The 12,980-nt window shown below is 38.9% G+C and overlaps 1 protein-coding gene across 1 annotated transcript in view; it reads right to left on the minus strand.

The window, feature by feature from the left end:
- Nucleotides 1-12,980, minus strand: part of LOC126108794 (uncharacterized) — a 65,801-nt gene that overhangs the window by 20,222 nt on the left and 32,599 nt on the right. Inside the window, exon 4 of the mRNA XM_049914153.1 lies at nucleotides 9,844-10,008. Coding sequence (XP_049770110.1) covers nucleotides 9,844-10,008 — 165 coding nt within the window. The remainder of the gene's footprint in view (nucleotides 1-9,843; nucleotides 10,009-12,980) is intronic.

Genomic DNA, 12,980 nt, shown 5'->3' on the forward strand with positions numbered 1-12,980 from the left:
CGTACCGAGCTACTGAGCGTCTCTTCTGCAGAGTCTTCCACTGGAGTTTATTTATCATCTGCGTAATGCTTTCACAATTACTAAATGATCCTGTAAGGAAGCGCACTGCTCTCCATTGGATCTTCTCCATCTCTACTATCAACCCTATCTGGTACGGATCCCACACTGCTGAGCAGTATTCAAGCAGTGGGCGAACAAGCGTACTGTAACCTACTTCCTTTGTTTTCGGATTGCATTTCTTTAGGATTCCTCCAATGAATCTCAGTCTGGCATCTGCTTTACCGACGATCAACTTTATATGATCATTCCATTTTAAATCACTCCTAATGCGTACTCCCAGATAATTTATGGAATTAACTGCTTCCAGTTGCTGACCTGCTATATTGTAGCTAAATGATATGGGATCTTTCTTTCTATGTATTCACAGCACATTACACTTGTCTACATTGAGATTCAATTGCCATTCCCTGCACCATGCGTCAATTCGCTGCAGATCCTCCTGCATTTCAGTACAATTTTCCATTGTCACCACCTCTAAATATACCACAGCATCATCCACAAAAAGCCTCAGTGAACTTACGATGTCATCCACAAGGTAATTTATGTATATTGTGAATAGCAACGGCCCTACGGCAAACCTGAAATCACTCTTACTTCGGAAGACTTCTCTCCATTGAGAATGACATGCTGTGTTCTGTTATCTAAGAGCTCTTCAATCCAATCACACAATTGGTCTGATAGTCCATATGCTCTTACTTTGTTCATTAAATGACTGGGGGGAACTGTATCGAATGCCTTGCGGAAGTCAAGAAACACGGCATCTACCTGTGAACCCGTGTCTATGGCCCTCTGACTCTCGTGGATGAATAGTGCGAGCTGGGTTTCACATGATCGTCTTTTTCGAAACCAATGCTGATTCCTACAGAGTAGATTTCTAGTTTCCAGAAAAGTCATTATACTCGAACATAATACGTGTTCCAAAATTCTACAACTGATCGACATTAGGGATATAGGTCTATAGTTCTGCACATCTGTTCGATGTCCCTTCTTGAAAACGGGGATGACCTGTGCCCTTTTCCAATCCTTTGGAACGCTACGCTCTTCTAGAGACCTACGGTACACCGCTGCAAGAAGGGGGGGGGCAAGTTCCTTTGCGTACTCTGTGTAAAATCGAACTGGTATCCCATCAGGTCTAACAGCCTTTCCTCTTTTGAGCAATTTTAATTGTTTCTCTATCCCTCTGTTGTCTATTTCTGTGGCTTTGGATTATATTACTTTAAATTAAATTTTTAAGGCAGCAATGTCCAAAGTACACACTCAACTAATTTCAGGTGTACTTTTAGAACCTGTAAGCAAAGTGCACCTTTGGATTTAGAGATAATTCATTATGTAAATAAACATGTCAGTCAGCAATATGGTGAACGCTATGCTGCTTCTGTGCATTGTACAAAGAAAAACTGTTTCTGCCACACTTAGAAAAGCACAAGATAGGAGCGAATACAAACAGAACAGAAAGCAACTTCTTCATGTACCAAGTAATAAATTGTAAATATACAACTCACGAAGTGTACTACACAAACATGTTGTTATTTTACATAGGGAGTTGAGGCATCCAAAATGCAGTTGATGTGTTAACAACACAGTAATGAAGACTTACGTATGTATTATGCCAACTGAGATTGGCAGAAGCCCAAAATGCATAGTAGGATTAAATAAAAATATACAAGAAGTGGCTGGTTGCTGTATTTCTTACAGTAATAAGACAATTTTTTGCCTTTATATTATTTCTTGGAAAGTAAGTTGTAGTGAGAGACTGAATGTGGCATAGCCCAAGGTATAGGTTAGAGTTCTTTTTATACGAGAATATTTTTGCCATCCATTACATATATTTATTGTAAATCTCACAATTGCCGTTTTGGCTTTAATCCACTATCAGGTGTTTTAGATGCTGAAACACAGCATTAGTCAGTACTGGCAAAAGAAATAAAATAAGTGTGAGCTTTTATGGCTTTCGTCAGCATTCGTTATACACAGTAACTGCATAAAGGACAAAAAAAAATCTCATTCTGAGAACATTTCATAGAACTGACAGAGAAACAGCACAAATTTAGCCTTTGTATAACATAGTCTTTAGGATTGCTGTAAATCCACTGATGCTGGGTGCCACTCGCTTTTGACTAGTACAGCGTGTGATATTGGCTTGAAGGACCACACAAAGCAAGTTCCTTGGAACTCTTTCTGCCTGTTTTATACTTAGCACTGACTATTTACTTTCTCTGTGAGTTTTATGAAATATTATCTAAACAAAATATTGGGTTTTGATCCTTTACAGAAAGATTGTGTGTAATGATGATGTCACAAGCCATATGGGCTCTCATCTACTTTATTTATTTATTTATTTATTATGTCTGTATATGTGTGGATGGATATGTGTGTGTGTGTGCGCGAGTGTATACCCGTCCTTTTTTCCCCCAAGGTAAGTCTTTCCGCTCCCGGGACTGGAATGACTCCTTACCCTCTCCCTTAAAACCGACATCCTTTCGTCTTTCCCTCTCCTTCCCTCTTTCCTGATGAGGCAACAGTTTGTTGCGAAAGCTTGAATTTTGTGTGTATGTTTGTGTTTTTTTTTGTGTGTCTATCGACCTGCCAGCGCTTTTGTTTGGTAAGTCTCATCATTTTTCTTTTTAGATATATTTATTATAAAACCATTTTTATGTCCCTCGTGTGCTGTCATAATATATTTTTTATACACATGAACATTATTACATCATGCAGCACATTACTGGCCAGCTGTAGACTGCACTTATTTCCAAATGCATGTGATAAGTTAATACAGGGTGAAAAGGCAAAAGCACTTTTTATATAAACATCACTGCACTTAGCTAATTACAACTGCTGCTATGTTACTTACAGCAGTGTTCGTGAAACATGTGTCACCACATTTTAAGAACTATATAGTGCTATGTAGGAATCGATACCCCCCCCCCCCCCTCTCTCTCTCTCTCTCTCTCTCTCTCTCTCTCTCTCTCTCACACACACACACACACACACACACACACACACACACACACACACACACCTAAAGTCTGCATATATCATCTTGAGCACCCCATAACCCATAAAGGAACTCACTGAGTGGCAAGTCATATAGCTAAACTGCTGTGGACAAATGGCTGCCAACTCCTTGATTAAGTTTTTAGAAGCTAATATGTCCTTCAAGGTCCACAGATGAAAACAGTGTCATTACAGAGATGTGAAAACAGGCAACACTCAACTGAACATCCTTGTATACCAGCAGAGAGGACTACAGTCATCTGGCAACAGTATGAGTATGAGGTATGTGAGAAAAGGAATGAGATTAACACTGTGAGAAATCTGTCAATGCTATGATGTTCTACTTGTGTGGACCAGAGTGTCCAACTCTTCCTGATGCTCAGTTCGAGTTTCAGCTCCGTACAGCTGTCAGGTGATTTTTGAGAGCACCATCAGTGAAGTTGTGTTTTTGTTGTGTATTACAAAAATGGAACAGTGGAATTTAGAGCACTGTTATGGCATCACGTTTTGCGTTAAATTAGGAGAATCCACGAGTGTGACCTTTGAAAAGTTGAAACAGGCCTGTGAGGAACATTCCTTTTCAAGGGCCCAAGTGTTTCACTGGTACAAATCATTCTTGAAGGTCCGAGAACACATTGGAGATAAACTTCACTCAGGGGGACCAATTTCAAAAACTGATGAAAATGTCAAACATAAGTGGGCTTTTGAGAGGTTGTTCCTCCAGAACAAACTGTCAACCAAGTAAAAATACCTTGAAAGGCTCTGTCACACGGCCACTTCCATCACGGAGTTTCTTTCTTTCTTTTTTTTTTTTTTTTTTTTCTTTTTAACCTTGAAAGAAATTCCTGTTGTTCCACAGCCCTCCTATTCACCTGATCTCAGTTCTTGTGACTTTTTTCTTTTTCCAAAATTGAAAAATGTCTTCAAGGGACATAGTTCTAGGACTCTGGACAACATTCGAAATAATGTGACCGACTTGTTAAAGGCTTTACCAGTTGAAGCCTTTCAGTGCTGCTATCAAGACTGGGAACAATGACTCCACTGGTGTATAGCTGCCAAAGGGAACTACTTAGAAGGAGACAATACTTTACTCTGGAAAAAAAAAGAATAAAATAAAATAAAACCTTTGGTAGATAAAAAATCGGTCTCGTACTTCTCTCACACCCCCTCGTGTTCTCATGCATAAGTGACCTGTCACAAATGTTAATATATATTTCTTTAAAAACACACAGTGTATGTTAAAACTGTGTACAACAACATCACTAATATAACAAGTTACACTCTTAATTGCTGCATAAAAATACAGTGGTTTTGTTGAAATTCTTCTGTCAGGGGCAAAAGTGGACTCTTATGCTCACTATTTTGTACAATACTCAAAATATTCTCAACAACATCACAAATACAATAAAATATAATATTTATTACTATGTAAAACATAATATCATCTTGTAACATTGCTATATGTCATGATAGTAAAGACACTCTTCATGTACATTTGTTCATATGGTATTTAAAAATATGTCTAAAATTGTCCAAAAACCCACTATCATGTGGCACTAGACACTTTTTAAATGCAACAACACATATTTCATTGACACAATTGTAGATAATATAACAGCAGTTGTAATTAACAAAGTGTAACAATGTTAAGAAAATTAAACTGTTCCAGAAGGAGATTTTCACTCTGCAGTGGAGTGTGCGCTGATATGAAACTTCCTGGCAGATTAAAACTGTGTGCATGTCTCCGCAATATCCTTTCTTTCAGGAGTGCTAGTTCTGCAAGTTTCGCAGGAGAGCTTCTGTAAAGTTTGGAAGGTAGGAGACAAGCTACTGGCAGAAGTGAGGCTGTGAGGACGGGGCGCAAGTCGAGCTTGGGTAGCTCAGTTGGTAGAGCACTTGCCTGCGAAAGGCAAAGGTCTCGAGTTTGAGTCTCAGTCCTGCACACAATTTTAATCTGCCAGGAAGTTTCAACTAAACTGTTGTCTCTCTCTCTTTACCTTATATTAACAACACCAGAGAAGAAAAGTTGCTACTCACCATATAGCGGAGATGCTGGGTTGCAATAGGGACAATAAAAAGATTCACACAATTAAAGCTTTCGGCCATTAAGGCCTTTGTCAGCAGTAGACACACACATACACGCGCGCGCGCACACACACACACACACACACACACACACACACACACACACACACAAACGCAACTTGCACACATGTCTGCAGTCTCAGAGAGCTCAGACCACACTGCGAACAGTGTGGCCTCAACCTTCGTTAGTCACTGTCCTCACCCATCCATCCCACTCCCTGTTCCCATTCCAGCACTACACAGCCGTCATTTCACCACCACACCCAGTCTTTTATTTTCTCTCCTTTCCGCTACTTAACCCCTCCCCCCTCCGCACCTTCTCTCCTGCCCTCCGTCTAAACTGCAACACTTGACTATCCATCACTCCCATCATACTATCCCCCCCCCCCCTCCATCCTGGATTTCCCATTGTTTGATTTTTACTTTATATTAAAGTATTTACCCAATTATGAGAAAAGATTTTTTCCCAAATTTGTCATTTGAAAAATTCAGGGCCATCTTATAATCACAGATTAAACTAATTGCTGCTGAGGTGAACATTTCTCCATTGTTTAGTGGAGTATATAGGGGTAGTCTTACATTTAAAGGGGGTCAGCTCACATTTAGAGATAAATGTTTTGGCTATCGAGATCACGTGCAAATTAATTTTGAAGAATACAGAAGAGCAGTGTCAGGCAAAAAATTCTCGCATTCGGACAGGTTCAAGATTTCCCAATACACTAAAGCGCTCGATACGGTATTGATGTAGCTCGAACAATCAAGTGACAATGACTCGTGCATCACTAGTGCAAGGGATATGTGAGAAACTATGAACTTGAATATAATAGAGGGAAACATTCCACGTGGGAAAAATATATCTAAAAACAAAGATGATGTGACTTACCAAACGAAAGTGCTGGCAGGTCGATAGACACACAAACAAACACAAACATACACACAAAATTCAAGCTTTCGCAACCAACCGTTGCTTCGTCAGGAAAGAGGGAAGGAGAGGTAAAGACAAAAGGATATGGGTTTTAAGGGAGAGGGTAAGGAGTCATTCCAATCCCGGGAGCGGAAAGACTTACCTTAGGGGGAAAAAGGAAAACATCTGCTTGTGTCTGTGTATATGCGGATGGATGTGTGTGTGTGTGTGTGTGTGTGTGTGTGTGTGTGTGTGCGCGCGAGTGTATACCGGTCCTTTTTTCCCCCTAAGGTAAGTCTTTCCGCTCCCGGGATTGGAATGACTCCTTACCCTCTCCCTTAAAACCCATATCCTTTTGTCTTTACCTCTCCTTCCCTCTTTCCTGACGAAGCAACGGTTGGTTGCGAAAGCTTGAATTTTGTGTGTATGTTTGTGTTTGTTTGTGTGTCTATCGACCTGCCAGCACTTTCGTTTGGTAAGTCACATCATCTTTGTTTTTAGATAAACTATGAACTTGCCAATACAACAGTATACTGCTATGATTAAAATTTGAAAATTTTGTGAAACACAGGAAGAAATAGCATCACCTTACAAACTTTTGTTGTATTTGAACAGGTTTCGAATAAAAGTTCTCATACATGTACGCACACCACATTAATGCCAATTTTTGAATACAAATAACATACAAAAACAGAAATTTTGTCCTTCAAAAAAACACTAGTTGATTCGGAACATAGATCAATATTTTATTTGATTATGGGAGACTGTAATAATTTACTAAGCAGTTTGCAAATGAGAAATTCGGTCGCTGTTCACATATTAGAATATTGAATGAAATGTTACCAGCTTTTAATGAGCCTTAGAACATAATGGTGACATTCAGTGGAAAAACGTAGGAAAATCAATCCAGAATGAAGCTTCTGACAAAGGAAGAAGACCATATTAAACTACTATAATTGTTACTGTGAGAATAAATTGCAGTGGCAAGAACTGTTGTGGAAATAGTATCGACAGACGTCATTAGATCGCAGGATGAGCGAAAGTTTGAGAATTAGATTGAATAGTGATTGCCATTGTGTATTTACTTATTAGCTGGTGTTGTTACATATTACCTGCACACTAGAAGATATTGCAGTCTGTTTTGCACAGTTCCTCAAGCTCAGCACTCCGGAAGTGTTGGAAGGGTAACAGTGACACCAGCCTGACTTAGGGTTAGGATGACTGCAGGGAAGGACATTGTGACAGAGTAGCGAATTTGATCATGTTGCTGACCGTGGGAATCTGTAACACGTACTTTGGCTTTTTAGTAACATCTACCACGTTTAAACTACAGTTTGCCTGAATCCATTTGTAGTCAGAATCTGACTAGTACTCAACAATAGTATTCATTTCTGGACGAAACGGTAAAAGTCTAGATGGGGCCGATTCTGTACCTACACGTTTCTTGCCACAATACCGTCAGTGCTCGCCGTGATGTATGATGGGAATGAAAAGGGGTGTGACAGCTGGTTCTACACAACCAATGAGAGAGTGGCGGGCAGGTGCTATGTTTGGAAGCAAGAGACATTGTAACATTCTCACGTCAGTATAGGAGAGAAATCCTACATGTATTCGGAAAAAACAGCTGTGTTCTCAGGTACCACCATAACAACCACCTCAGAAATAGCAACATATTTGGAAGAAACAGCCAAATATTTGTGACAACAAAGATATAAATTTTGCAGCTGTACTGTTAGACTGGTTATGATGATGACAGTGATTAAAAACAGTGATACCACAGAGTACAAGGTTAGTGACCAAAAAAGGAAGAAAAGAAAATGACCTGAAAATTAATGTAAACCATTTCTTTTTGTTTACTTTATTTTCTTCGTTATAATAATAATGTAGGCAATCAGTAAATGGCATAAGTTTCGAATAGGTATATGTTAAATGTTTGGTTGATACTTTATGTCAATAAAACAGTTTCTAATTTTGATTAGTCAGATATGTTAAAATAATTTTTTCTAAGGGAACCTCTTAAAGAGAAAGGGGGGGGGGGGGGGGGGGTTGTCTTATATTCAACTTTGGGAAATGCAGTAGCTTACTGCAAGCATTTGGAAAAAGCCATAGGACAAAACTGTCAAGTAATAAACTAAAAGATGTAATAAAGTTCATCTGTAAGTATAAAAAAGAATTCTAAGGGCCTATGGAACACAGGAAATGGTTTTGGAGTCAGAAATTACAATGCAGCTGTGGACCCACACACGGGGAAATATTTTATTTCTGTTACGTATAGTGTTCTCTCTAGCATCTAAACCACCTGCTGATGGTTTAAAGCCGAACACTGCAGCTGTGGCATTTACGATAAGCATATGTAGTCAACGATGAAAATTTTGTTGTCCAAAGAAACTGATACTAGGGGTTCTCTAATGCAGGATGTGGACCATGGCTCGCCCGGGCATAAGGGATATGTTTCCATGCCCCAGATGGGGAAGCCTCTAGTAATAGTGTTCAGAAACCACCATTTCATTTCAGTGCATTTATTTTATGACATAAGTAGCGACATCAAAACTTTGCACAGGTGATAAATCTTAAATAGGTGTCTTTTTTTTTTTTTTTTTTTTTTTTTTTTTTTTTTTTTTTTTTTTTTTTTTTTTTTTTTTTCCTCCAAAAATTAAGAATTTTGGCATTTTCCCTGTTCTAGTGTAAAATGACAAACAGAAGGGCAGCAGATTACTGATATATGTAACGCATTAGTTACTTAATTTTGAAACTGGATAGTGAAATTTTTTTTCTCCTGGCTCAGATTTGTGTTTAACCCTAAATTGATCATTCATAGTCCATGTAAGAACTGATGTGATGTCATATGACAAGAACTGTATTCCCATAACATTTTTATCCTGCCGTGTCACATTTTCCAGTACTTATGCACAATAAATCATGACATAAATGATACACTTTTAAGAGATGTTAAAATTATTAAACCAATTACAATACTTAAGTCTGTAGAACACAAGTATTAGATATGAAAAACCACTGCATGCAGCAATGTAGTTTTACAGTCACATTTTTAGTATGATACGCTATGAAAGTTTCAGGAAATTAGATGTCAGCAGATAAAGCTGTTACCTCTATTCTGACTTGAAAGGTGGCTTCATTAATTTGGGAACAGATATGTTTAGTGATGAAACCAGGATACCAATCCCTTAAGAATTTAATGCAAAATGAACTTTAATTTTACAAGGAAATGTGGACACTGTCAATGCCTGCTGCTGTGCATAAGAAAATTTGTCCTGTGTGTTTGAATGCAAATTTTGAGTGGCTGTTTTCACACAGTTGTGAAGTGTTGACAAAGTGACTGAATCGCGACTCAGTGAGCTTTAGGTTGTTAGAGCACTTTCTTTTGAAAAACTTTCAACAGTGTGTGGTTGCAGAGTTATTTCTCCTTTAACAGTAGAATTATCAGGTACAATGTAAATGTTTCTTTTTACCACTAATGTGATAAATGTGATGTCAGTGAACATAATGTAACTGCTAGCTATATTTTCAGTTTTGGATGTAAGTGATTGCTATATTTTTAGCTTTGGCGTACCACTGAAAATCGGTGACAAAAAGAACACACGGTAGCACTTAAAAAAAAAGAAAAGAAAAGAGGATCCATTAGAAAATAAAACAAATTGGTAAAAGGATAACACTGAAATTGCCCATAAATTACGATCTTTTCCAGTCCCTACAAACAGGTATTCTGACACATCCCAGGCATCTAACCGCTTCATCACTATTTCTAGTTGTAATACTGGAGGAAACCAGTCACACGTCACCTGTATGATGTCCACGTAGTCCAGCTGCAGCAGCTCGAGGCTCTTCGCAAAGCTCTCCCTCGTCCTCTTTGCAGAGAAGTCGAACATAGTGCGTGGTTCCCACTGCGCGTAGCGCGAGACCTTGGTGGCGACATAGTACGCCTGCCGCGGGATGCCCTTCAGGGCCTGCAGAACAGGTAACGGAGGAAAAATGTCAGGATTACTGTAAACACTGGTTGACAAACCGTATTTACTCGAATCTAAGCCACACTTTTTTTTCCGGTTTTTGTAATCCAAAAAACCGCCTGCGGCTTAGAATCGAGTGCAAAGTAAGCGGAAGTTCTGAAAAATGTTGGTAGGTGTCACCACAACTAACTTCTGCCGTCAAATACATGTAGCGCAACACAGGTATGCTTTGCAGGCACAAAGATAAATACTGGCGCCAAAACCTCTGCGTCAGTAAATAAATTAAAAGAGATGGTAGAAGAATACAAACATTATGTCATGTATTCTTTCGTGTTTGCTGCTATCTCATTTAAATCCTGTCTTCCTAATAAGCTACGTAACTAGAGTGAGACAACAGCAAAAGCGGAAGAATATACATATCATGTCATGTTTATATTCGTATTATGCTGAATAGCGATACAGTCAGAAATGAAGCACGGCAATTGACTAGATTTTTAAATCTAAGATGACTAATTTCTGTGCAGAATGTAATGTACTAAAGAGGCGTCTGCGAAGATTTTCAAATGGAGAAAAATTTTCGCTAAACTCTCGTTCAGATCATCTTCTATCATACGCAGTCTATTATTTGGTTCTTGCTGATCATTATCAAAGAAAGCATCAGTGTAAGTAACAAAAAACAGCAGTCTCTTGCCATTGTTTCGCTTATGAGACAGTTCCTCTTTTTTTTTTTTTTTTTTTTTTTTTTTTTTTTACTGTAAGCCGCGGTAGCGCACAAAAGAAAGCCATGACGTGAGCGGCGACAGGTCGTGAACCCTCTATACCAGAATGCGACAAACAATTCATGACACAGTACAATAATGTATTTTCAGCTTACAGTAACGTAAACCCCTATAACAAAGAGAACGGCACTTATCAGACCAAAGCAAAATAAGCAATCTATTCAAACCAGACGAAGCACATGAAAAAGGAAGGGTATCCGTGTAAATACAGACGGAGCGCCTGACACATAGCAATGGCTACTTGGTAGAAGTTAACTGTTAAGCTTACGACTCGAATTCTAAACTACTGTAGGTATCTTCATCCATTCGACATCAATTGTGTTTCACGTTACAATGGACCAACTTTGTTTCGATTTGGAGGGGTGGTCTAAAACTTTTCTCTCACCTTGAATTTCGAGTCTCAAATTTCAGGAGCGGCTTAGATTCGGGAAAATTTTTTTTCCTTGATTTCGAGTCTCATTTTTCAGGTGCGGCTTAGATTTGAGTGCGGTTTAGATTCGAGTAAATACGGTAACTGAAGGGAATGCAGCACGGTGACATGTTTGGCAGCTGCTGATATTCTGACAAGTGAACTTCTCCTCATTTTCTAGGTACAAATGCTTTGAGACACTAATTTACACATTGCGCTCTTACTCTTCTACTGTAGAGTTTATATAACTTCCGCAAGCAAAAACACTTTTCCTGCCTGTAGAGGTACACAATGTTAAGCCTGAGTTGCTTGGTGAAGTTGGTTAAACTTTGTAGTAGACAAGTGAGACTGCAATATGCACTTCCTTTGTTGTCAAATTTCCTCTCACAGCACTCTCATTTCAACTTTCAAAGTGTGACGGTTGTCGAAGACATCACCCAGCTCCATTCCCCTAAAGAGTTTGAACATTGTTTATGCCAGGAGAATCTAGTTTCACATTTTCTGTGATGATTGTACATGACGAATTGAGATGGTGCACATGACGCAGATTAATGGTCCAGAAATATATGGCGTAACAAAGAAAAAGGTATGGCTAAACTTGTAGGAAACATCCCCACACATAGAAGAATGAAATGTGTTATGTTGACATGGATCGGAAAATGCTCTGTCCAGAAATATAGAGTATAACAAAAAAGGTAGCGCTAAACTTGTATGAAATATTCCTCACACATGGAAGAATAAAATATGTGATGTTGACATGGGTCAGGGAAATGCTTTATCTCCATGTTAAAACTCAGTTTCTATTTATCTTTATAAATACATTCAACATGGGAAACACAAAGAAACAAAATGTACCGGCATTCAATGAACATTTTCTTACATGAGATGTTTGAAATACTGTCTTAGGGAGCATGGGACACTTAAGCCTACTACTCACGACTGGGGAAGGTACAGAAGGACGACAACACTTCAACTGCAGGAGGACATTACTCTTTTGACGACAATCCTATTGCAAGCATAAGACAATTAGTTGCAACAAGTAATGTTAACCACATGAGTGCTACACGAGAATTTGCTATATCTGTGTCATGTACACTGATGGCAGGTAATATCAATAGCCACAAGTACACTTCCATGAGTGGTTCATTCGACAATGTGTCAACCCTCACTTTAGTACAAATATGCTGTTCACAGGTGAAGCTTTGTTTCGACATGATCAGATTGCAAATTTTCACAATCAACACGTATGGGCTGTCGAGAATCATCATGAAATTGTGCAGTTGTGTCATTAACAAAGATTTTCTGTCAATGTTTCAGCTGGCACTGTTGATGACAGTTTGTTAGGGCCTCATGTTGTTCTGCTCCAAAGAAACTTTCTTAGAGTTATCTATAACGAAGTCCTGTCTGAAAGAAGCTGCATAAATACTCCCAGATCTTGGTAACATTTCAAAGCGCTGCAAAGATTGACAACTTGCTTTAAACATTTAGAAATATCAGAGATTGTACACATCACAAAAAAAAAAAAAAATTGTCTCCTGTGACTATATATTATCAGTGAGTCACGGTCAGAACAGTGCACCAACTGACTTCGATGTTGATGTCAGCGAGCCTCATCATTAGTTTCAAAGGGGAGATCTTGTCCCACGGCCAGCGCAATTTCTGGAGCTTGCACCTCTGGACGTTTTTAGAGGAAACTGAATAAAAACAGATGAAGACCTACTTGCTAGGATCCACACTGCCAGTCTCTTGGTACAACAGACACCAGGTATCCTTGAGAGAGTGCA

Source organism: Schistocerca cancellata, chromosome 11 (genome assembly GCF_023864275.1).
Source record: "Schistocerca cancellata isolate TAMUIC-IGC-003103 chromosome 11, iqSchCanc2.1, whole genome shotgun sequence".
NCBI lineage: Eukaryota > Metazoa > Arthropoda > Insecta > Orthoptera > Acrididae > Schistocerca > Schistocerca cancellata.